At 43.9% G+C, this 26,425-nt stretch overlaps 1 protein-coding gene and 1 non-coding gene across 14 annotated transcripts in view; one reads left to right on the forward strand and one right to left on the reverse strand.

The window, feature by feature from the left end:
- Positions 1–26,425, reverse strand: part of PHF21A (PHD finger protein 21A) — a 287,213-nt gene that overhangs the window by 203,526 nt on the left and 57,262 nt on the right. For 8 of the 13 annotated variants that reach the window (XM_075927582.1, XM_075927577.1, XM_075927575.1 and 5 more), the window contains exons 2-4: positions 23,922–23,966; positions 19,952–20,104; positions 800–954 (exon numbers count right to left, since the gene is read on the reverse strand). In XM_075927582.1, the coding sequence (XP_075783697.1) occupies positions 800–853 (54 nt within the window). In that variant the 5' untranslated portion in view covers positions 854–954; positions 19,952–20,104; positions 23,922–23,966. Of the gene's footprint in view, positions 1–799; positions 955–4,884; positions 5,008–18,938; positions 19,036–19,951; positions 20,105–23,921; positions 23,967–26,425 lie in introns of all 13 variants that reach the window. The other 5 variants (XM_075927572.1, XM_075927574.1, XM_075927573.1 and 2 more) reach the window with 3 other exon arrangements.
- On the forward strand, positions 18,837–18,964 carry LOC112544830 (U6atac minor spliceosomal RNA). Its single transcript, XR_003088154.1, has one exon. It is a non-coding gene; the product is annotated as a U6atac minor spliceosomal RNA (small nuclear RNA).

A 26,425-nucleotide genomic window follows, 5' to 3' on the forward strand; every position in this document is an offset into this window, starting at 1 on the left:
AAACCAAGTTTACAATTCAAATCTGCTATAAACTTCATCCCAGTACCCCACACACATCTCACATTGTGTGCATGCTTGTTTAGTTGATTGTATATTAATATAGCATTTAGAAAAAAATCATACTACTTTATGGTAGTAACTCCATAGTTATGGTTGTGACCTTACCTTACATTAAAACAACTATTTTGACATACCTCCACTTACGTTTCTCAAAGCTACAGCAATTTAAATAAATTTCTCATTTACGATGTAATGGAATGGCTAACTGATTTTATTGCCATTTAGCATCTGACAGACAGAGCTTAAGCATCCTAACACTATAACAGATAGATTCTTGATCTCAGGTAGAAGACTGTTTTGTTTCTGAAGCAAAAAAATCATGCTCAAGTCAAGTGACTTTCACCTTGGGATCTGTGTCCCAGCTATATCAGCATTTGGTATGTTCTCTCAGGAACACATCTCTCTCCATGATTCCAGGATTTTTTTCCCTATCCCTTATGTTGGCAGTACGCATCTTTGGACCACAGAACGACCTCAGTCAAAATTCACTTAAAATGCACTTTTTAGATAGTTTTATCAATACGAAAGTTGTCATTTTAAAAAAAGAAAAAAATCAGACCCATAGATTTATGAAGTATTTACTGGTATAAAGAAACCACTGATGGCTAAAACAGAAAATTTAATGTTCTAAGGCAATTTCAAATCTTAAAAGGCTATTGCTATACAAGACCTTCTAGGATTAACCATTACTTGCACTAAAATATGAGAAGAAAACCAACAAATAAAGAATACAACTTACCTGGTGAACCTGAATTTCCACTTTCAGAGCTTCCTGTAGAGTCTGCAACTCCATTCTCTACCTTCTCCACTCTTTCTAGCTGTCTGTTTACTAATTCCACAGTGCCTTTAGTCTCTGGCCTCAGAAAATGAAAGTTCCTTTTCTCCACACTATTGCTGTAGAATAAATTGTTTATTTTATGGTTAGCAGAAGCCAGAAATTACACAGTTTTTAAAAAAGTTATATTATAATAAAACCATGAATAATAAAATCAAATAGACAATCTTTCATAACAGTATCTTAGTCTAATATGCAATGATCCTTGCAGACTTTGGAATCTATTAGTTTCCCAAAGAAGGTTTTCCTTGTGATCCTTTAACCTGACTTGGAAATCTTCTGAACATCAGAAAATTGACATTATTGCTCCCTGTATTAAAGTTTGCAGGAAGATATGTTTACCTACAAATGCTCTACTAATTTACATATTAAATTAGAACAGAATATACATTAAAACATATCTTTCCATGGTATTCTGTCAATCTTAACTCACACAGACCTCATGAACACATTGAAATAGCCCCAATTTAGCAATCTGTTGCACTGCTCCAGTATTAATGAGAACAAGATGAGTAGGGCATTAACTAAGACAGTAGTTCTCAATTTCTGGGGGTCAACAGCAGTGTTCCCTGTAAACTGAGCTCTTGGGCAGCCACCCAGAGAGATTCAGATGCTGCCCAACTGATTAGCAAAGTGCTCACAGCTGGTAACATTTGTTTCTAGTGGTGATGCACATCTTCACATGCCTCTATGTACATAACATTTATTCCACACACAGATGGAAAAAATTAAAGGTAGCACTGGTTACCAGGGCTGAAGTTAGACTTGCTGGGGCCTGGGAGCGAAGCCTGACCACATCTCCTGGGGTCAAAGACAGAGCTCAAGGGCTTCAACCCTTCATAGCAGGGCTCAAATCACAGGCCCCACTGCACGGGACTGAAGTCTTCAGGGTTTGACCCACCTTGTACCCTGCTGTGGGTGGCAGGACTCAGACAGGCTCACATTTCAATTCCCCTCCTCCCTCGGGTTCTATATTAATTTTTGTTGTCAGAAGGGGGTTGTGGTGCAGTGAAATTTGAGAACCCCTGAATTAAGCTCATAGAAGTTTCAAGCAGAGGTAAATCCAAGCTACCTCAGCTGATGCAAAATACAGTTTCCATTTTCTAACTTTAAGGATCAGCACCAGCACAGCTACACTGGTTGCAGGCCACCAATTACTTACAAATAGGCGGTGTCTAGACTGGCCACTTTTTCTGGAAAAGCAGTAGCTTTTCCAGAAAAACTTGCCAGCTGACTACACTGGCCGCTTGAATTTCCGCAAAAGCACTGACGATCTCATGGAAGATTGTCAGTGCTTTTGCGGAAATACTATGCTGCTCCCATTTGGGCAAAAGTCTTTTTCTGAAAAACTTTTGCACAAAAGGGCCAGTGTAGACAGCAGAGATTTGTTTTCCGCAAAAAAGCCCCGATCGCGAAAATGGCGATTGGGGCTTTTTTGCGGAAAAGCATCCTGCCAATCTAGACATACTTTTCCGAAAATGCTTTTAACGGAAAACTTTTCCGTTAAAAGCATTTCCGGAAAATCATGCCAGTGTAGACGTAGCCTTACTGAATCAAGTTTATTCCTATGCATAGACAAAGTCACAGTCTTAAATTGATAGGATATTAATGTTCTTCTGGTCTGACACAGGCTGGCTGGCCTTCTAAACAGACACTGGCTCAGCATAGCCTATGATGGATTAACTACCATTCCCCGCAAATAATCCTGATTTTCTGGGTGTCAGGTGACTCAATTTAATTGTCACACAAAGTGAGGGAAAAGTTCGGCAATTTCCAGAGGCTAAATCTACATTGCCCTTTCTTGTGCAAGAACGTATGCAAATGAGGCATGACACTGAATAGCCCCACGCCTCATTTGCATACTTAATGAGCTGCCATTTTTGCGCAAGGGGCTTTTGCGCAAGAAGGAGCAGTCTACACTGCTATACTTATTTTCAAGCAGAACGGCTCTTGCGCAAGAGGGGGTTTTTGCGCAAGAAGGAGCAGTATAGACTGGTCCTTCTTGTGCAAAAGCCTCTTGCGCAAAATGGTGGCTCACTAAGTATGCAAATGAGGCATGGCAATCTTCATCACCGCACCTCATTTGCATATGTTCTTGTGCAAGAAAGCGCAATGTAGACATAGCCAAAATGTATCTAGGAGAGCTCAATTGGGGAGACAGCTGTAAAAAAGAGGTCTCTGACTGGAGGAAGGCAGTAAAAGAGAAGCAATAATCTGTGACAGAACCAGAAAAAGGCCAATCCTCAGACAGATGACCTGGAAGTAGACCAGGGGAAAGACTACAGGGAAGAAGCCCTAAGGGTCAGCAACTCATGTAGGAACCAAACCTCCAGAAAGAAAGCCCTGAGAGTCAACACTTAGAGCAGGGCAGAAGATTATCTGCCCTTTTGTTGTTTTCTTTAGACTAAGCAGTGGTCCCCCATGTGGTGCCTGCGGGCGCCATGGCACCCGCTGGGGCATTTATGTGGGCCCGCCAAGTGACCAGGGCCAGCCCAAGCCATTCTTGTGCGCAGCGCATGCACAGCCCCTGCCCCGGGCATGCGGCACATGCGCGGTGCCGGCCCCAGGAGCATGGTGTAGGTGCTGCCCCGCCCCCAAGCATGTGACGCATGCGCAGCCCTGCGCACAGCATGTGAGCGGCCCCAAAAGATTGGGGACCACTGGACTAGAGACTGAAAATTGACAGAGAATCCCTATGCAGGCCACTCATCTGGTATTAAACAGGATGGTCCTATTTTTCTAGGGTTTGTCCTTTTCTAGTACTCAAGATGTGCTGTCTGATATCAGGCATGGGACTAAGTTCCCTCTAAGGTGCGTGCTTACGCAGACACGCACAGGAAATTTCAATTCCACCCACCTCCTAAGCAAAACTGCCCAGCAATGCGCTAGTGGAAGGTAAGCTGGCTGCTGCTGCTGCTGCTGCTGCTGCTGATGTTGAGCAAGTGGGGGCTCATCTGGACAACTCTGTTGTCCCTACTTCCCAGAGCCAGAGCTGCGGCCAGGTCCACGTAGTGGCTGCCTGGCTGCTCTGTGGTCCGGGGCTGCATGGTGTCTGCTCCCAGGGTAAGCTGCAGAGTAGCTGCCAGAGCTGGAGCCCAGGCTTCAGTGCAGCTGCTCCAGGCATCCAGATCAGTGCAGAATGGAGGTGCCAGGGAGCTCCTGTGGCAGCGGCAGATAAGATTGCCATTCTTCTGCCATCATCACTGGTAGAGGAGTGTAGGAGAGGAAACAGGCACAAGCAGCACTAGAAACACTAGGCCTTCACCCCAGCTCGAGTGAGTTGCCCTTCCCTGTTGCCTGGGGGTTGGCACATCATGGCTCTGTTCAATGCTCTAAGGTTGCTGTGAGCTCACCACCCCAACACCTGGGCTCGCTGGAGCACTGCCTGCCACTTGTCCTGCTGCTACTCTGCTGCCCTGTGCGGACAGCAACAACATGGTTCAGATATGAGGGTGGAGGGAACTAGGGCAGGGACCCAGCCAGGAGGAGAAGGAACCCTGTTTCGGATTCTGCCTGGCTGTGCCAATAAGTGTGCATACTATTTGTGCGGCATTATCTAATGAGGCCATTTTGCACTGCAGTGGCACAAAGCTACCCCAAAGGCAGTGATCTCACTTCCCTACTTGGGCCTTACCCCTAGTGTTTGTAGGGGACTCCCTATTTTGCTTAGAGATAATGAAATAGTCCTGCAGTGCCCCCCACGCCCTTTAAAGCTTCCATTAGGGGCATTCTGAAAGAAAACTAGAGCAGTGCTGCACCTAGTTCTTGGCCTCCTCTGACATCTATGGAACTGTGGACAGTGCAGCCTTAGAGCAGCTGAGGCTAATTTAACATACAACAGCTGGACTTGCTTTGGGCAAGATGGAAAATACAGAAGGCACAAAGGGGACTTAGACTCATCTTTCATTGATACATTGTGGCCATGCTTTGGTATCCTAATAAAAGTTGAGAGAAGCAAGTAGTTCAAACTTTTCTGCTGGATCTCATACTTCTGGTATTGCTAGCAAACCCTCCAGCATCCTTTTGGTGTTTTGAATTCTGACAGTAATCACAGAATCACAGGACTGGAAGGGAGATCATCTAGTCCTGCTAGGCGAGGGTCTGGAAGAGGTCTATAAACAGAAGAAGTATAATACAGAAAATTTTGCACTATTAATTTTCTTTTTTTGACTTCATATTAAATACAAATTTAAAATAATGCACCTTTTTAATTAACCTTTGTTTTAGTATTCTTTCATCCATAACATTTTAAAAAATAAGATTTGTTAGTAATTTGGGGGCCGTGGTGGAGCACACCTGAACAAGTGCACATGACTTCAATATTGGCGCACAAGACAAAACTCACTCCACTCCTGGATGGAATCATAGAATACCAGGACTGGAAGGGACTTGAGAGGTCATTGAATCCAGTCTCCTGCCCCCATGGCAGGTCCAAATACTGTCTAGACTATCCCTGAGAGACATGTATCTAACCTACTCTTAAATATCTCCACAGATGGGGATTCCACAACCTCCCTGGGCAATTTATTCCAGTGTTTGACTACCCTGACAGTTAGGAACTTTTTCCTAGTGTCCAACCTAAACCTCCCTTGCTGCAGTTTAAGCCCATTGCTTCTTGTTCTATCCTCAGAGGCCAAGATGAACAAGTTTTCTCCTTCCTCCTTATGACACCCTTTTAGATACCTGAAAACGGCTATCATGTCCCCCCTCAGTCTTCTCTTTTCTAAACTAAACAAACCCAAATCTTTCAGCCTTCCTTCATAGGTCATGTTCTCTAGACCTTTAATCATTCTTGTTGCTCTTCTCTGGACCCTCTCCAATTTCTCCACATCTTTCTTGAAATGCAGTACCCAGAACTGGACACAATACTCCAACTGAGGCCTAACCAGCGCAGAGTAGAGCGGAAGAATGACTTCTCGTGTCTTACTCACAACACACCTGTTAATGCATTCCAGAAGCATCACACTGCTGACTCATATTCAGCTTGTGGTCCACTATAACCCCTAGATTCCTTTCTGCCGTACTCCTTCCTAGACAGTCGCTTCCCATTCTGTATGTGTGAAACTGATTGTTCTTTCCTAAGTGAAGCACTTTACATTTGTCTTTATTAAACTTCATCCTGTTTACCTCAGATCATTTCTCCAATTTGTCCAGATCATTTTGAATTATGACCCTATCATCCAGAGCAGTCGCAACCCCTCCCAGTTTGATATCATCTGCAAACTTAATAAGCGTACTTTCTATGCTAATATCTAAATCGTTGACGAAGATATTGAACAGAGCCGGTCCCAAAACAGACCCCTGCAGAACCCCATTTGTTATACCTTTCCAGCAGGATTGTGAACCATTAATAACTCTCTGAGTACGGTTATCCAGCCAGTTATGCACCCACCTTATAGTAGCCCCATATAAGTTGTATTTGCCTAGTTTATTGATAAGAATATCATGCGAGACCATATCAAACGCCTTACTAAAGCCTAGGTACGCCACATTCACCGCTTCTTCCTTATCCACAAGACTCGTTATCCTATCAAAGAAAGCTATCAGATTGGTTTGACATGATTTGTTCTTTACAAATCCATGCTGGCTATTCCCTATCAACTTGCCACCTTCCAGGTGTTTACAGATGATTTCCTTAATTACTTGCTCCATTATCTTCCCTGACACAGAAGTTAAACTAATTGGTCTGTAGTTTCCTGGGTTGTTCTTATTTCCCTTTTTATAAATGGGCATTATATTTGCCCTTTTCAAGTCTTCTGGAATCTCTCCTGTCTCCCATGATTGTCGAAAGATGACAGCTAGAGGCTCAGATACCTCTTCTATCAGCTCCTTGAGTATTCTAGGATGCATTTCATCAGGCCCTGGTGACTTGCAGGCATCTAACTTTTCTAGGTGATTTTTAACTTGTTTTTTTTTTTTAATGTTATCTTCTAAACCTACCCCTTTCCCACAGGCATTCACTATGTTAGGCATTCCTTCAGACTTCTTGGTGAAGACCGAAACAAAGAAGTCATTAAGCATCTCTGCCATTTCCAAGTTTCCTGTTACTGTTTCTCCCTCCTCACTGACCAGTGGGCCTACCCTGTCCTTGGTCTTACTCTTGCTTCTAATGTATTTATAAAAAGTCTTCTTGTTTCCCTTTATTCCTGTAGCTAGTTTGAGCTCATTTTGTGCCTCTGCCTTTCTAATCTTGCCCTTGCATTCCTGTGTTGTTTGCCTATATTCATCCTTTGTAATTTTCCCTACTTTCCATTTTTATATGACTCCTTTTATATTTTTAGATCATGCAAGATCTCATGGTTAAGACAATGCGGTCTTTTGCCATATTTTCTATGAAGAAGAGAGAAGCTTTCCGACCCAGCGGAATAGCTTGCTTTTGGGCCCTTAACAATGTCCCTTTGAAAAACTGCCAACTCTCCTCAGTTGTTTTTCCCCTCAGTCTTGATTCCCATGGGACCTTACCTATTAGCTCTCTGAGCTTACCAAAATCTGCCTTCCTGAAATCCATTGTCTCTATTTTGCTGCTCTCCCTTCTACACTTCCTTAGAATTGTGAACTCTATGATTTCATGATCACTTTCATCCAAGCTGCCTTCCACTTTCAAATTCTCAACCAGTTCCTCCCTATTTGTTAGGATCAGATCTAGAACAGCTTCCCCCCGGTAGCTTTTTCAACCTTCTGAAATAAAAAGTTGTCTCTGATGCAGTCCAAGAACTTATTGGATAGTCTGTGCCCCGCTGTGTTATTTTCCCAACATATATCTGGATAGTTGAAGTCCCCCATCACCACCAAATCTTGGGCTTTGTATGATATAGTTATTTGTTTAAAAAAGCCTCATCCACTTCTTCCACCTGGATAGGTGGCCTGTAGTAGACTCCTAGTATGACATCACCCTTGTTTTTAACCCCTTTTAGCCTAACCCAGAGATTCTCAACACTTCCGTCTCCTATGTCCATCTCTTAGAGGGAACAGTGACGTAGGATACCATTTTGAAGAGCATTCTACTACACTCTCACTGGCATGACTTTGCACCCAAAGTTTTAAAACAAGAGCCCCCACGTGGTGTGGCCCATGGACACAGACTGACTAGAGTGCAACATTAAAGAGGACAAATACTGTTTCTCACTTTCCTCCATGAAGATGGGTCTTGCAAGTGAAATACATGTTTAGACATGTTTAGATATAATTACTTGGTAAAATCTAAATGTAGATACATACATATGGGAACTAGAAGTGTGGGGAGTGCTGCAGCACTCCTGGGCTCCCAGAATCCAGGCTGCCTACCCAAGAGCTCTGCTGCCAGCCTTGTGCATGGGGACCAGCCACCACCCCGTGCTTCAGGGGCTCTGCTGCCAACTCCGCACCTGGGGTTCCAAGTACTGACCCTTGCATACAGAAACCCAGCTGCTGATCCCGAGCTCTGGGGTCCTGGCCAGTGTTCCCTATAAGCTGAGCACTTGGATGGCCATCCAGGTTAGACTCAAATGCTGTCCAGCTGATGGACAGAGCACCCACAGCACCCATAGCCAGCAGCATGTGTTTCTACTGATGGTGTACATCCACACATGCCTCAGCATATATAACTAAACTTATTTTGTAAATTGTTGAAATAAAATTAGAAGGAACATTGGTCTCAGCTGCTGGCTCTGGGGTCCCAGCTGCTGGCCTTACATGCTGGGGGACTTTGCTTCTGCTTCACATGATGGGAGCTCTACAAACTGCCCCTGGTGTCGACTGCTGCCTTGCCCGCCAAGACTTTGCTTCCAGCCTCAGCTGAAGGGGAGGATTTTAGCACCTCCATTCTTTAAAATGTTCTTGCACTATTGTGTAAACCTCAAAACCAATTTGGGGGTCATGTCCTGGTTCTCAATAGTCTATTCAGACTGATACGCATGCTCTTGGTCCGCTGCAGGAAAGCATGGTAAGACTGGGATGGATCACTCTGCCTTTGTTATGGAATGGCTGAAGCTGGATGAATGGGAAAGAGGCTAATTGTTACATGCTGGTAAACTAGAATTGCTTTGCTTAGCAGGGACCTATGAGGATCACGGTCATTTTATTGAGTTTGATCTTCCTGAGTATCCAAGAAAAGCAGTGGAATTGGAAGAAAGCAAGCTTCAGAGGGGTAGCCAAGTTAGTCTGTAACAGGAAAAACTTAAAAAACAACGAATAGTCTAGTACAGTGTTTCTCAACCAGTGGTACGAGTACCCTTGGGGGTACTTGAGAGAAGTCTGGGGAGATACGTCAACACCGTGGTCACCAACCAGTACATCGCGATCTACTGGTCTAACTCAGGGGCTCTTAGAGTCACTCTTGAGCCCTCTCTGAATTGCGCACCAGCGCAGTACATTTAAATTTGATTACCTCATTTGAGGAGCAGCTACTCACTGAGCAACAACACAGGTGAGTAGCTGTGCGGAATAGTGGGAGCTGAGAGGTCGGGAGGGCTGAAACACCCCAGCCAGCTGGCTGTGGCTCTCAGCTGAAAGAGGCTGCCCTGCACTCCAGCTGATCGGGCAGCTTCTCCTCTGCGCCTGCCCACGTGGGGCACCCTGGCTGAGTGCCATGGCCAGCTGGAGCACATATTTCCTTGGTTCAGTGGTCAGAACTTCCTTCTTCCAAAAAAAAACAAAAAAAAAAAAACAAAAAAAAAACACCTTAAAAAAAATGAATAGTCTAGTAGCACCTTAAAGACTAACAAAACATGTAGATGGTATCATTGGGTTTTGCCCACGAAAGCTCATGATACCATCTACATGTTTTGTTAGTCTTTAAGGTTCTACTAGACCAGTGTTTTTCAACCTTTTTTTATAAAATACCCCTTTAAAAAAAGATGACAGACAGACAGACCGACCGACCTAGTACCTACAGTTTTCAGACACACAGTTTTTTTCTACCATTGCAACACATTTGTTTAAACAACTTAATTATAACGAGGCGGGCAATGAAATTTTGGGGTATAAAAAGTACAAAAATAATAAGGCGCTATAAAACTTAAAACAAAAATTCAGTTATGTCCAAATTTCAGCTGTGTTGACGCAGTGGTCTCCAACCTTTTTACACCCAAGATCACATTTCAAATGACAGACCAAGCCAAGATCTACCGCCTTGACCCTTCCTTGAAGCCCCGCTCTCTCCAGGCTCCTCTTCTCCATCACTTGCTATCCCCAATCCTTATACTGCTGCTTTAAAAAAAAAAAATCTTCTGTAGGAAGAGGTTTTTCCAACATTTGGCCTGTCTAGACTGGACCAAATGTCAGAAAAAAAAACCAACCCTTCTTTTGGAAGCCCCCTTATTCCTTGTGGAAATAGGAATAGCTAATGGCTCAAATATCTCCTCTATCAGCTCCTCAAATATTTTAGGATGCATTTGATCAGGTCCTGGTGACTTTAAAACATCTAACTTTTTTACATAAATTTTAACTTGTTCTTTTAACTTCTGAAACGACCTAATTTTCTCCTGCTTTCGGTAGGCGAAGTGTCCTATCACCATCAAATTTCTTGATGAAAAACAAAACAATGAAGTCATTAAACACCTCTACCATTTGCACATTTTCTGTTATTTTTCCCTCTTCACTGAGTAAGAGGCCTACACTATCCTTGGTCTTCTTGCTTCTAATATATTTGTTGAATATATTAGGTAGTCCTGGAGCAACCTGTTGTATCAACTACATCAAGGGACATCCAGAGGGAAGTTTGTACAACAAGCTCTAAGTTATCTATAATGGCCTGGAATTAGGTTCTGAAATCTTGATGAAGCTTGTTCACAAATTCTGATTGCTAACCATCACGCTTTAATGTCCAAGTATAACTTTTTAAATTATGATAAGCTATCTGGATTGTTAACTAGCCAAAGGGAACAACTTCCTTTGATAAAGGATTAGTCTTTGTTCTGTAACCACTCGTGCTACCTGGAAATTGAGGTTAGATGAGGGAAAAACAAAAATGCTGCTCCTTAAGGAGTAAGAAAGTTACCAGAGAATCACAGGCGTGTAGGACTGGAAAGGACCTCAGTAGGTCATGTTCTCCAGTCCCCTGCACTCAAGGCAGAACTATGTAATAATTAGACCATTTGTCTAACCTGTTCTTATAAACCTCCAATGATGGAGATTCCAAAACTTCCTTCCCTAGGCAATTGGTACCAGTGCTTACATTGCAACAAGGGCAGTTTAGCTTAGACATTAAGAAAATCTTTCTGTCAGGGTATGTAAGTCCATTGTTTCTTGTTCTATCCTCAGATATTAAGAAGAACAATTTTTCATGTACATACTTGATAATTGTTATGTCCCTCTCAGTATTCTCTTCTCCGATGAAACAGTTTTTTTTTTCAATCTTTCCTCAAAGGTCACGTTTTCTAGACCTTCAGTCTTTTTTGTTGCTCTCCTCTGGGCGTTTTCCTATTTGTCCACATCTTTCCTAAACCGTGGTACCCAAAATTGGACATGACTCCGGCTAAGGCCATATCATCATGGAGTAGGGTGAAATTACTTACTTCTCATGTCTTGTTTACAACATTCCTGCCAATACAGTCCAAAAAGGGAAGTTATTCACCTCGTGGTATAACGATGGTTATTAAAGATGTATGGCCCTGTGGATACTCTGCTGTAGGCGTCAGGTCGTCCTGGCACCGCAGATCAGAGTTTTTCCATAGCAATAGCCAGTTGGGCCGTGCATGCGCAGTAGGTGCCTCATGGTGTTTGCGCCTTGTACTTTACGCACACGGCCCGACGCTTCTCAGTTCCTCATGTATCTAAAATAGAAAAACAAACTCCAAAGAAGAGGGGAGGAGGATGGGTAGCGGAGCACCCATGGGGACACACATCTCGAAGAACAGTTGTTACTACGCAAGATGAGCAACTTCCATTTCTTCTTCAAGTAATGCCCCCGTGGGTGCTCCACCGTAAGTGAATATATAGTTGTAATCAAGGTAGATGGCAGGTGAGTTTCAGTCACCATTTACTAGCAGCAGAAAGCACCACAGTGGCTACTGAACTGTCTGTAGACGGATGTGGGAGAATGGCATAGTGTCTCAAAGGTGTGGTCTGATGACCACGTAGCAGCGTGATAAATGTCCTTAAGAGGGATACCCAGAAAGAAGGCTGTAGATGCTGAGACTGCATGAGTGCAGTGCAATCTAGGTGGAGCAGGGAGCATCTTATTTCGTAAAGAGTAACACTGGGTGATGCAGGAAACTATGATCTTGGAAATGTGCTGAGAAGAAATCAACGTGCCCTTCGATCGCTCAGCAACCGAGACAAAGAGATATTACAATCTGTGGAAGGCTCAAGTTCTGTCCATGTAGAAGGAGAGAGCCCTGCGGACATCCAATGTGTGCACAATCGCATCTTGGCGGAATGAGTAAGGTTTAGAGTAAAAGGTAGGGAGTACGATGGGAGTATTAATGTGAAAATCAGTGCACACCTCTGGCAGAAAGGAAGGATGAGCCCATAGTATGACTCTATCCTTCATGAAGGCTGTGGAAGGCGGTGTTGCTGTAAGGGCCGCAAGTTCACTCACCCTACGGGCAGACGTTATTGCAAGCAAGAATACCACCTTCGTAGTCAGAGATAGAGGACAAGTTGCCAAGGGCTCAAATGAGGGCTGAGTGACTGTGTCTAGCACATCTCCAAATTCCACACCAGAGGTGGCAGTCTGTGCATTGGGTTAAGGTTGTGAAGACCTTTGAAGAACCTTCTGGTGGACAGATATACAAAAACTGAGGATCACTTACGTGGGGATGAAAGGCAGTGATGGAAGCAAGGTGAACTCTGAGAGGGGATAGAAATAAGTCGTGTTGTTTTAAATCAAGAATGTAATCCAGGATAGTATTGAGATGTGTCTGCTAGGATGACTGCCTTGTTAGGGGAGGAACACAAGTGATCTGTAAGAGACGTATCTGGGGGCTGAGGTTCATCCTAAGCAGTAATTTGGCCCTCCTCAGGCTCAACGTCCTCAGTGGCTGGAGGGCTGTGAGCACAGGATGATGGGGGAGGAGTTTTTTTGATTGGTATAGATGACACTTCTGGAATGATGCCTGGAAGAGGAACAGTGATACCATGGTGACCAGTGTTCTGTGTATGGTGGTGGTGGTAGATTAGGCCATTGTGCAAGGCAAGGGGGAGGCCGTGAATATGTTTGCATGTGTTTGTAGTACACCAATTGTGACCTAATGGGGAAGACACTTCTATGATCATCTTCAAATCTGCTGTGAACAGAGAGCACAGGTGACCTGGGTGACCCCACAGAGCCCTGTGAAGGGGGTGATGGAGAAATCTGTCTGGCAGCGGTGCCATGGGATGGTCTATTCTCCAGTGTCAGAGTTGGTGCCGGCTGTTACTCACCAAACTGTCATCTGTCAGTGCCAGGGTTTCCGGTTCTGACAGAGGCAGCATGGGTGCCAGTGGTGAGGGCACCGGTTTTAGGCTGGGAGTCTTCAGCAGTACCATAGTAGATTTGAAAAGCACCTTGGCCTGGGCTGATGCTTTCATCGGTGCATGAAGCGTGGGCAAGGTTGAGGTCTTATCCGGTTCCTGCGTCTTCATCAGCACTGGTGTCATGTTGGACGGTGTTGAGAATCCTGTGCCAGGATTTTGGTTCCATGGTGGACATGGTGCGAGTATGTCCGGTGCCAGATCTTCCCAGTTCGTCTCCAGTGTTGACCCTCGCCGATGTAGTGGCTGGGAGAGAATAGGCTGGTGAGGCCCACTTTTTAGCAGATATTTTTAGTACCAGAGACTAGCTCGTTGCTTTTGAGCCCTAGGTGAGTCTGAGTGAGATGGCGAGTCTTGGGACTCGGCAGGTTGGAGTGTCTTATCAAAGAGAAGCATGTGAAGACACATCTCCCTATCATGCCTTGCTCTTGCTGTTAAGCTGCAGCAGTGTGAGCACTTTTGGAGAACATGTGACTCTCCTAAGCACTTGAAACAGGATGAATGGCCATCAAAGGCTGGCATCAGCTCATGACAAGTGTAGCACTTTTTAAAGACTTAGGAGCCCAGCATGGTGGTTGAAGACAATTGTCCGCTGAACTTTAGTTGTCTTGGTCTCTCTTTTCTTCTTTTTCTTTTCTTTTTTTTTTTTTTTTTTTTTTTGGAAACTACTGTCTGTTGAACATTGTGTGAATGGAGATCACAGCCTAGCCCCGGCCTATGTCCTCCGTTTATTTTTTTTTAAAGAGTAAACTATGTAATGAACTAATTAACAGAGTAACTAATGAACAAACACTAACAACAACTATCTTAAATCTAAGTAGATAGTGCTGAGGAGAGAACTGAGCTCCGTCTCCGACTGAGGGTGGTAGTGAAGGAACTGAGGAGGGTCAGGCTGCACGCACAAAGTATAAAAGCCATGTGACGCCTACAGCGCATGTATGGCCCAACCTGCTACTGCTATGAAAAACTCCAATCTGTGGTATTGGGACGACCCAACACCTACAGTGGAGCACCCATGAGGTCATCACTGGAAGAAGAACATTAGCTTTTTGAGGAATAGCATTACATTGACTCTTATTTAGCTTGTGATCCACCATAACCCCCAGATAGCTTTCCAAAGTACTCTCTCTTAGGCAGTCAGTTCCCCTTTTGTATGTGTAAAATTGCTCCTTCCTAAGTGGAGTACTTTGCATCTGGCCTTATTGGATTTCAAACTATTTACTTCAGATCATTTCTCCAGTTTGTCTAGACCATTTTGAATTTTAATATTATCCTCCAAAAAGAACTTGTAACCCCTTCTACGTTGGTATCATCTGCAAACTTTATAAGTGCACTCTGTATGCCATTATCTAAATCATTTATGAAAATATTGAACCAAACAGAACCCAGCACCAATCCCTGCAGGACCCCACTTGATATGCCCTTCCAGCTTGATAGCTACATTCAGGAAATTGTTTTCCAAACAGTTATGTGCCAACCTTTATAACAGTTCCATCTAAGATGTACTCTCTCTCATAAACAAAGTAGGGAAGTATCAAAAGCCTTAATAAGTCAAGATAATCCATGCTGACTGTTACTTATCACCTTATCTTCTAGATGCTTGCAAATTGATTGCTTGATTATGTGCTCCATTATCTTTCCAGGTACTGAGTTAAGCTGACTAGTCTGTAATTCCCCAGGTTGTCCCTGTTCCCCTTATTTATAGATTGGCACTATATTTGCCCTCTTCCATTCCTCTGGCATCTCTCCAGTCATCCATGAGTTTTTGAAAAGAATTGCTAATGGGTCAGATACTTCATCAGTCAGTTCCTTGGGTGTATTTCATCAGGCCCTGGTGATGTGAAAACATCTAACTAGTCTAAGTCATTTTTAACTTTTTCTTTCCCCTACTTTAGCCTTAGTTCTTATCTCATTTTTGCTGGCATTCACAATGCTAGATATCCAATTACTACTAATCTTTTAGGTGAAAACTGAAACAAAAAAGTCATTTAGCACTTCTGCCATTTCCACATTTTCTGTTATGTGTCCTTTTCTCCTCTTCCCTCTCTCCCCCTCCTCCCAAAATGGAGTAATGGCCCTACCCTGTCCTTGATCCTCCTCTTGCTTCTAATGTATTTGTAGAATGTTTTCTTGTTACCTTTTAGGTCTCTAACTAGTTTAAGCAATGTATCTCAGCTCAATCCTTGTGCAGGACATAGGTCACAGGAGTATGCCAGACTAGTCTGGCAGCTTCTAGGATGGCTTCATTAATTGGGAGCTCTACTTTAGATAGAACCATAGACTGAAGTATGTCTATGAGCTTCATAATTAAATAAATATTGGACATCCTCCCAGAGGACTTTCAAGAGTGTCTGCAGTCCTTTGGGGATGGTCCAGGTGTTGCTTACAATTGTCTGGAGGAGAGGGTGGTGATCGTGCTTTATCTGGAAAGAGCAATGAGAATACCACTGGTACAGTTGGTACACCATCAACTGCTCCAGTTAAGACAGTGCTTCTTTGCTTGGTGATTACCATTTCTGGGTACAGAATTCAAGACCCTTATGTTGAGATGCACAGAAGTATATTTTAGGGGCTCCCATAAGGGCAATGCAATGGACAATATCAAGACAAAGGTGGCCCCTGTGGTGGTCACCATTGGTCCCTGGGCCAGAATTGCTGTTAATAAGGTCAGTGAGAAGAGTGGATCTGAAAGTGTTGCCTGGACTGTTAGTTCTCTAGTCAGCAAGGTGGAGGGCTAGTCGGTACCAGGTTATAGTTCTCCAAAGAGGCAGCTACCACGTTATTGGATTTTAAAGTGAGCAGACAGATTGCTGTTGCATCCACAGATGGTGTTTGCCCCCAAATTCTTTACAAAGTGGGCCATGTGAGGTGTCAAATGAAAGCTTATGCTCTACTGATTCTATGTATGCTATTTATGTACTTGTATGATGTTTGTATGTGAAGTTATGAATAGGGGCTCTGTTCTTGTACTGTAAATGTTCTCAGTCTGGGAGGGAGCAATGGGCCTATTGTGAGGAATGATAGTTCAGTGAAGGGACTGGGAGGATCTGTTCGGAGTAGGTGAGAGAAGGGTTTATAATCTCTCACCTGTGTGTAGGGTCCGGGGCATCTGAAGGGTTTTGCTTGTGAGGCTTCCTGTTGGCCAGATTGGCAGCTGAAGTGCTCTGTGTGACTGGTTTGTAGCCTATTTGAGAAAGGTCTCCAGTCGAGGGCTCTAAGTAGCCCTGGTTTTGAGCAACTCGTCCTGAGCCTACGCCCTCAGCAGTGCCCAGACCCGGCCCGGTCCATCACAGAAGCCTCCTCATGTTTCATCATGGGAAGTAGGTAACCACAAAATTTGGTTCCAACTGATCAGCAGGAGCAGTAGGTGGGAAAAGAAACTGAGCCTGAGCCTCCACTTCCTGGCTAAGCCTTGGTACCAACAAACACTGGGTTGACTGATTGCGCAAGGACCTCCCACAACAGTTTCGACTACATGAAAAATCAGGAATTCTAGATCAACATAGATAATCAAATCTTCCAGGAGAGCACATTAAGGACCTGCCTGATGTAAACTGTTCAGGGAGTCCTGCCCTTTGTCAGGGCCATCAATGTGGTCTTGGAGACAGGAGGTCTGTGTATCCCTATGTATACGAGGCACAGGAATTGTTAATGGCCTGGCTTTTTCAGGTTTGAGCACTGTGAGCTCTTGGTACCATCAATGTCTTCTTTGCTGTACAAAGTTCAGGGTGCATTCATTCTGGGATGCAGATTTCTAACAGCGCTAGGGAAACAAGCAAAGCAGGCATATTTTTGGAAGATTTATTCAGGGACTTGTCCCTTGTCCTTTGGGTAAGTTTGCCCTTGTCCATCTCCTGTCTGTGCTTCATGGAGTTCTTGTGTTTGGGGGAGGACTCCAAGCCACTGGTATCAAATGCCAGCAATGTTCTGCCTAGTGGTTCCGGATGCAAGGAAGCAGAATAGAAGGGTCCCAGTTTCTAACAGGGCCTTGTGGAAACCTCTACAAGGTACTTGTCAAGCCTGAAATGACAAGCTTGTCTGATACATGGAGGAAAGGCATTGCAGATATTGCACTTTGATGGAGACATCATTCCCGGAGGCAGCACAAATTTCATGAATATGCTCACTTGGAAAACCCAGGATCATGCCAGGCAACTCTTGGCACAACTGATGCATGAGAAAAGGGAGAACTAGCAAAGGAAGATCCCAGCCCCTATTAACTAGAGCTAAACTCTAAGTAGGAATATTTTTATAGTATTTACCGATTCAACTAAAGCAAACACCAAAGACAAAGAACAGACACACAAGGTTCCATCACCAACCATTAGTGACAGAAAAGTCAGCAACATTCTTTATGCCCTCACAGAGCAGCACAAGGAGGTACAGCTGCAGATGAGACTGCATAGCTACTGAAGTATTTCTGGTCCTGAATGCAGGAAGCATATGCCTACCTACAGTGAATACCCCACAGGGATCAACACTTGAAGAAAAACTGACAGTTACTTTTTCCTGTAGGCAGGAATAATTCTGTCAAACAGTCAAGGTCAGAACTTTAAGCATGCAGCTACATGAAATAATGCCATACTCCAAAAATTCTTGTTTTGAATGAGATCATTTCTATTAGGTGCTACCAACAGCAGAGATTTGAGAGCAAAGAGCACCTAGAAGCCTTTCCGACCTATCAGTAACAGGTGGATTATTTCACAAGCATTTTCATTAACATCATGGTAAAGAGAAGATGAGTAAATTGTGTTTGGATTTGTAAGTTTTCAAGCATATTTTGCAAGTCTATTACAAACTTTAATGAACTTGAACTTAAAACATTAATGAGCTGTCTTCTAGGAAAAGATAGTGAACAGCATTCATCCTTTTATTTCTTTTTAGATTTTATGTCATCTGTGCAGGTGCAGAGATTTATAAAAAATAAATCAGATTTTTAAGACTTAGGAAATGATTTTCAGATGTATAAATGCTTTTTTTGATGTATGAAGGGCCAATCCTGCTTCCACTTATGTATATGGTGTTGTCATTGAAGTCAAGAGAAAAACATCATCAAGCCCTAAATTATAGTTGCAATTAGATAGGCAGTAGATGGACTCTTGAAAGAGAAGGACTGTATTGGTCGGCATGTGTTTCATCTCATCTGGTTTTTAAAAAGTAAAGGAAAGATGGTATACTCTGTACTTCAACTAGTGATTACCAGTGCAAAAAAGAGGACTGAAATATATATTTTTTGCACATCAGACTGTCCCTATCAAGACTCAAATAGGAATGCTATTGAGAAAAGAAGCAGATTTGCCATTAGCTTAATCAGTTTCTGCTTTTGGAGGCCATAGTCCACAGTACAATGGGAAAGATTCTTCACAAATAAGAATAATCCTTCATTGATATTTAATTACTTCAAAACCTTGCTAAGATCAGACAAACAGTCCAATGTGATTATTAAAATTGGTGAATAGCTTTATATATAAAATATAAATAAAAAGTCAGCTTGAATGATATACTTGTTATATTGTCAGCAGTTACATAAGGCTAGTGCCCCCTTTGATAAGTATGGAAGAGGTCCTATTGGCCTTTAGAACACACATATGGTTAAGACATTGCCACTTACTTTTTGGCATTTAACCAAGTTTTTTAGCTGCCTTGAACCAGCAGGCCACTAGTCAAGAACGAAGATGTCAGAAAATTCTTGGATGGTATCTTTGTTTCTGAGAAGGGAACAGTACAGAAGGCTGATGAATAAAACTACAATAGTTGTCTAGATTCTGAAACCATGAGTGGGACATTTTTTACTTTCTACTTAATACAGCAAGAACCAAATGGGAAGTCTGATGTAAGAACTGAACACAATGATATGTTAAAAATAAAAAAAGCAGTTACATAAACACACTAACAACAGTTTTTCTTCTCTAATAAAAATACACAAAAGTTAGAAAGCTTCAAAATTGAAGATCTCAGTGCAACTTTATCTCCACTATGTTGCCAATATACTATATTTTAAAAGCACGTATTTAACAATATATTAAGTAACAATTAGGACTATAAATTAAATTGCAGTTAATGCCTGCAATTAACAAAGCAAAATCACATATCTGTGGGAGCGATAGGAGGCATCAGCGACAAGAGCTGGATCCTCAGCTCTCTGCTTCCCAGGCAGCAAGCGGGGGGAGGAGAAACTGAAGTCAGCCCCCATCTGCCTCTTTCTGGGCAGGGACAGAAGTGAAGCCCCTAACCCAGAGTCCCATGCCAGATCTCTGAGGGAGACCAGAGCCTGGAAGTCCAAAGGGGGTTGAATCTCAGAGCCTCCAGCCCTGACCCTATATTTGACAATACAGAAACTCCCCCTCAATTAAATAAATGGTATTCTAATAACAGTGCAATTAAAACTGTGATTAATCAAGATTGATTTTTTAAATTGCTTGACACCCTAACAGCAACACAAAAGCTATATGCAAGGAGACAGAATTAACATTGCTGAAGAAACCTTACTTTTATGCATTTCAATCCTTAATTTTCCTGATACGTAGCATAAGAACAGTGGGATGTGAACAAGGCCCACAAGGTTCCAGGAAGACCAATATCCCCACTGCCATCTGGCAACAGCTGTAAGAGGAGATTACTTACTGGAACTGGAAGTTCTTTGAGATGTATTATTCTTATCTGTATTCCACAAGTGGGTACATGTATGCCATAGACTCAAGTCCAGAAATTCTTCAAAACAGTGTCCAATGGCATGAACATGCACAGTTGCTCTGCTCAGGCTCCTGAACTAGTGACCTAGGATACAAGAGGGAACACGAGTCAAAATCTCTCCATTTCCTCTTCTCATTGCAAATCCAAGAAAATCCAAAGCTGATGGCATGGAGATCAGGTATGGAAAACAGACAGCTACCAGGCATCTTGAAAAATCTCTAGTTAAAGTTAGTAATGTCTACTACTTCTTCACATGATGATCCTTATGTATATTCCATACATGGGTGATTGGCAAGCAGTGTTCAGGATGGAGACAAGTGCAAGGAAGCTGGTAGCAAAAATCCTTGTAATTGTAACAGTCCTACCCACTACATACGCAGCTGAGGCATGAAATAGAGTAGTGCATCATAAATGTATGCATCAAAGTCCACGTGGCCACTCTACAAGTCTCCTGAAGCAGAACATCTAATAGGAATGCCATGGAGGGAGCTTGTGCTTGGAGTAAGATGCCACATCCCTAGAGGGAGGAGTATTTGCTATCTTGCAGCACTTTAAGACACATCCCAAGAACCACTTAGAAATTCTCTGGAAGGATATGGCTTGCCCCTGTTATCCCTCTGCCATGGAGGTAGAGAGCCTCAGTGATATCCTAATGGGCTTGGTTCTTTGCAGTTAGTATGCCAGGCTCTGATGAATGGGAGGGATATTACCCTTTTCAGAACTTTCCAGCCTGAAGGGTTAACTAAATTGCCTGTAAGGGTTAAACCCAGAGACAGTGGGTCTCCAGGAAATGTTGGTAGGGAGCCAGGACAGCCAATGAAAAGAGAGTGTGAGTTTTTGAAAAGGCAGGATCTGCCTGCTGTACTCTTATGTGTGTGACCAGAGGAGAGAGAAATTAATCCAGAAACAAAACATGGAATTTTCAGCGTTATCTGTGACTAGGAAGGACTAAACCTTGGAACAACAGATACGTAATTGAATAAGGAATATTTAGACAGACACAATCAGATTATTTTCTTTATATTTTTATTTGTGAATGCCTCTGTGTTGAGCCCAAGTACTCCCCTTCAATGTTTAGGGCTTTGCTCCAAGAAACGTGCTTGGAAAGACACTGTTGGTCAGTTAAAGACAATGTACCAGGAGGGTGGGGAGAAAGGAGGAATGTCTTCTTGGCCCAGATTAGAGAGGGGCTTCAGCTTTCATGAGGTGTTTCCATAAGTGAAGCTCACAGGTTTCTCAAGTTCTGGGTAGGAAGGAAGAATAGATACTGCAATTCAAAGAAACATGCACCTCAGACAGACTCTACAGGCGGTGCTGATGTTTGTTACTGATTGAAAAAAGGTTGCAGACAGGAAACTCAATTCGTGAATCCCGGGACTCCTGGCAGAGTACTAATTAGAGAAAGAAACACTCTATACTGTACATTAACTATCACCTACAAAACTAAGAATAACTGTCTCTATAAATGTAAGGGCCAGGGGACAATATTTTGAAGACTAACACATGGCACACACAGATTCTGTGACAAAGTTCTGGCTGTGCCCCGTGGGTCCTGCGCTCCTTAGGCAGTTATTATATGCCTCAGGAGACCTTCTATACTGCGTTTTTCTAGAGGCCAGGGTTACAGCTTACTGAGCCATTTTCATCATTGGCAAAGTCAATGAATGTGGAGAGGGAGATCCTTCTGTAATTCCTGGGTCTCCTTCTTCCAGAATTACTTCTTTCTGTGGTGCTGAGAGGTTGGAGGGGAACCTGGGCCCGCCCACTACTCCAAGTTCTGGCCCAGGGACCCTAGGCAGTGGCAACTGCTCAGGCTTTTCCATCTAGCTCCAAGACAGCAGCCTTTTCTCCCTTGGCCACTTGCCCAAACACTCCTCTAGTACCTTTCTCCTCTGGTAGCTAACTGAATCTTTCCCTTCTCAGCGTCTCTACAATCACACTTCCTCCTCTCGGTCCGTCCTTCTCTCCTTCCCCATTCCTTAACTGGGGGAAACCTTTTAAAGCAGCTCCCCTGGCTTTAATTATCTGCAAGTGTCTGATTAGTCTGCTCCTTCAGGCCAGCTATTAACTAGCCTCAGATGTCTGCCTGCCTTAATTACATGGCAGCAGACTCAGAGTTTATTCAGGGAATAGAAAACTGTTTATCCAGTGCCCTGTATATCTGTCCTCCATTAGAGTGCAACAGTCAGCTAGTTTGGATCTGCCACAGTACCCACATGAAGAATATGTATAGGGTCTATCACAGGAAGAAGAACCTGGCAGCTCACTGAGTCCTATGATTTACTCAGACTGCACACCACAAGAAGCTGGTCCTCAAAACAATCTGATAGTGATCTTAATGATCTCTGACTGGGCCCCTGACCCTATATAAACCAATGGGATGTACAATGAACTGTCCAGGCAACAATGTGGATCCCCACCAAGCTACCATGACTGCCCTGCTTCTGTATTTAGGGTTGCCAGATCGTTTAACAAAAAATACCGAACATCCCCCTTTCTCCCCACACAAACCAAACCAAACCAACCCCTCCCCCCCCCCCACACACACACCTCCCACACCAGGAAAAAATTGCGTCGAGGAAAAAAAAAAGCGAGAGGAGAGACCAAAGTTGTTCAGTCCCCTCCCCCCCCCAAAAAAAAGGGGGGGGGGGAAGGAGCCAAAGTTGCACAGCAAAAGTTGCACCACTCCATCCAGTTTGGGACCGCACACTAACCGCCAGTGCACCCACCCCTCCCCAGTCTCCCCATCCCAGTGCACTCACTCCTGCCTCAGAACCAGGCCCCCTTAGTGCCCCCCCATCTCAAAGCACTCCCCCCTTGCCTCAGAGCCAGGCCCCCCCCCAGCACCCCTCCATCCCAGTGCACTCACCCCTCTTCCTGAGGCAGGCATCCTCAGCGTTGGGAGCCCCAGCTCCAATCAAATCTCCCCTCTCCCCCTGCAGAGCCAGTCATGGAGGAACAATCTGACTTTTAAAGTGGCTGCTCCTGCCACCAAATCTGGCCTCCTTGGCTCACATTGTAGAGAGAGGGAGACCTCATGTGGCCAGCTCCTGGACTCTGCTGGTCACGTGGGCCAGAGCAACGTGCGTGCCACTCCTACCCCAGCCCGGCACCCTCCTAGCATGGCGCCCAGCAACTGCCCCCTTCCTGCCTCCCTTTGCTAGACTCTGCCGCACTCCTCACTCCCCCGCCCCCGCCAGACGTGGCAGGGGAAAATTGTCCCCGCCGGGCTTCCATCCCAGGGAAACGGAAAATACCAGACATTGCACATGTGCAGTATTTCCCGTTGGGGGGGGGGGGGTTTGCCAGATGGAGCCCACAAATACTGGACTGTCCGGGTGAAAACCGGACACCTAGCAACCCTATCTGTATTCCTAGGACTGACCTTGGCTCTGATTTGTATTCTGACTCCTGATCAACTCCTGGAGCCCCAAAACACTTCCCAATATCTGTAACTAAGCTGTCTCTGGTTCTGATGAGAGGCTTGACTCTTGACCATCGACCCTCAGACAGTCTCTGAACCCTAGATTCACTTCTGAGATCCTAAACTCTTGCCATTAGTCCCACTTTCCTTCATGTAGGATCCTGACAATTTTAAGCACTAATGTCTTTACATTTTAACAAGTTATCCAAATCAGGACTCTATAGGACTTATGAAGTACAGAAATCATAAGCCTTAGTCCTGCAAACAGCACAATGATCTTGCAGGATTGGGACGTTAGTTAGCAACATCTAAGTTACAGTCAGCTTTTTAAAATTGTTTTTGTTTGCAAAACTGCTCAGATTTTTTGTTTCAATCAAACATCAACATTTCTTGCTTCATTTATGGATGTTAGCTCTTAAATAAAAGTATATTGGACATTCAGGATTATTACTTATTTAGCACCAGAGAAGTACTTACCAGTTCTGGAAAACAGATTTTCCTCGTCTGCTCACTAGCCCCCCCCTAGAATAAAACAAAAACAAGAGAATCATCATATAACATTTAGAGTTTAGAACAAAAATATGGAAATATGGGGATTAGTAAATGTGCAAAATGATTTACTTTAAAAAGATGTGGTAGACAAATATGAAATCCACTTGAGAAGAGAGAGGGGGAAAGCTTGATATAACAAGGGAAGAACTGAGGTGGCTTACAATTCTATTCTTTTCCAGTAATTCTAAACTAGACTGAAGAGCAAGCACTGAAGTGAGGGTTTTCCTTTGCCAATAATGGAATGACAATTTTAAAAAAGGATCACTTTATCTAAAGGAAAACACAACTGACAGTCACTCTTTTCTACATGTCTATGTAACCAACGAACCATAGCAAAGTTTGGGGTCAAACGTCTTTAGGGCCTTACACACCTCCATACACACTTGGATTACAATGATCTGCTCCAAAATCTTTACTATGATGGTTACAAATGTATTCTCATTTATATTTAGGCGCAGCCAACTTTGTCACAGAGTAAAAATCCAAACACACATTTTACAACTTTACCAGAAAAAATCTAGCTGTAAATACAAACCTTATCTTAGGTGCCGATCCTACAATGTGATCAATGATATCCCACTGCAGAGCTGAAGCTCGGAACCTCAAACCTACAACTACATGCATTAGTGCAGACTCGTGATCATGTGCACTCCCGCCAAAGTCAATAGGATTCAATGCAAATGCAGAAGACAGACTGCACTTGCTAACTTATTTACACAACTGGGGAGGAATCCGGACAGGAAATGTAATGCCTACTCTTCAGTGGCGAATATGCATATCCTCAATGTCAGAATTTTTTGATTGTGTTAAAATTAATCTTTTCCTTCGTATAACACTTAGATTCATTTATTTTTTTAAAGTTGTGTTAATGTTGATTCGGTGAAGGTTTTTTTTGAGGGGTTTAGTTCTGTGAAAGGGTACAATAAGCAACCCAAACAACAGAATTTTGGATAGAAGCAGTGCAAGGTAGAAATATCTCTATCACTAGCAGTTATTTAGAGATCAGCCTTAATGCACAAACTATAGTGGTTTCTCCGTCATTTAAACCCCACACTTGGTTGCATTTTTTCCTTCATCAGCAGCCCCTTCTTAGTCTCTAAAGCCCACACAATGAGGTCATTTAATCACCACAAACACAATATGCCTTTTTTCAGCAACAACATACTAAGCCTGCAACTATACCTAAGTGCTATAAAAGGCTGTGGCTCTGAAAAGCTAAGCAAAGCAGCTTTCACAATGCATCTACATCTACAACCTTTGCGTGAGTGACTCTCAATTTTTATTTAGAAAAATAAAATCAACATTCATTTGTAGCAATTTCAAAAAACCATTAATTTTATTTTTCTCTGCTTTGAAGAAGGAATCACACATTTTTAGAGTCAAAGCAAGACTAAGTGCTGTGACTGTACACCATTCTTGGGACTTCCATCAAGTCAGAATCCCACCTCCTTTCAGTCTACTGATATGGAAAGGGCAAATTACTTTCAACCCAGACACTTTTCTGTAATTACCTGACTCAGAAGGGATGGGTGGGAGAAGGAAGGTTGTAATCCTTAACTTGAGAACCTGTAGACCAGAGGTGGGGAACCTAAGGCCCAGGGGCCAGACGTGGCTCTCAGCTTGCCTGGATCTGGCCCCCAAGGCTCAGGGTCCCCTCCAGCATTGGGGAGCCAGCACTGGCACTGCAGCCCCCTCACCGGCCTACTGTGGGGGCTGGAACACACAAAATTTACTAGGCTGCCCTCTCCTCCCCCCCCCCCCCCGCCCCAGAGTATCTGGTGCTTGAGGGGAATGTGAGGAGTGTCTTTCTCCTCAGACAGGGGTAGGGATGTAAAGGACTAGTTGACTAGCAAATGCTTATCAGATAGTCAACAGGCTAGATGACTAGTCGCTCCCTCTCCTCCCCGCCCCATGCCACCTCTAACAGATAGAGGCAGCAAGAGGAGAGATTGGGGGGGGGGGGTATTTCAAAGTGGCAATGCCGCACAGCTGACCCCAGGGCTCCATGCGGCACTGCCCTTTTGAAAAGCGTAGAGCCCAGGGTCAGCCGGGGAGTCCCCAACTGATCTTGGGCTCCAAGCCACTTGGAAATGCCACGCGGAGCCCAGGGCCAGCTGGAGAGAGCTGTGCTGCCACTCTGAAATGCCGCACAGAGCCCAGGTCAGCTGGGGACTCCCCAGCTGACCCTGGGCTCTGTGAGGCATATCAAAGCAGCAGCGCTACCTGAAGCCCGGGATCAGCTGGAGACTCTCCAGCTGATCCTGGGCTTCCTGCGGTGTGCCAGCTTTGAAATGTACAAGATGCTTGTTAACATCTTTAATCAGGGGCCATGTCAGTGAGGATTTGGGAGTGGTTTTTTGTTTGGCTGGTTGGGTTTTTTTGCTTCTCACTTATGTGTGACCCCCAACCCCAAAAAGGTTGCCCACCCC

This window comes from Pelodiscus sinensis, chromosome 4 (genome assembly GCF_049634645.1).
Source record: "Pelodiscus sinensis isolate JC-2024 chromosome 4, ASM4963464v1, whole genome shotgun sequence".
Classification (NCBI taxonomy): domain Eukaryota; kingdom Metazoa; phylum Chordata; order Testudines; family Trionychidae; genus Pelodiscus; species Pelodiscus sinensis.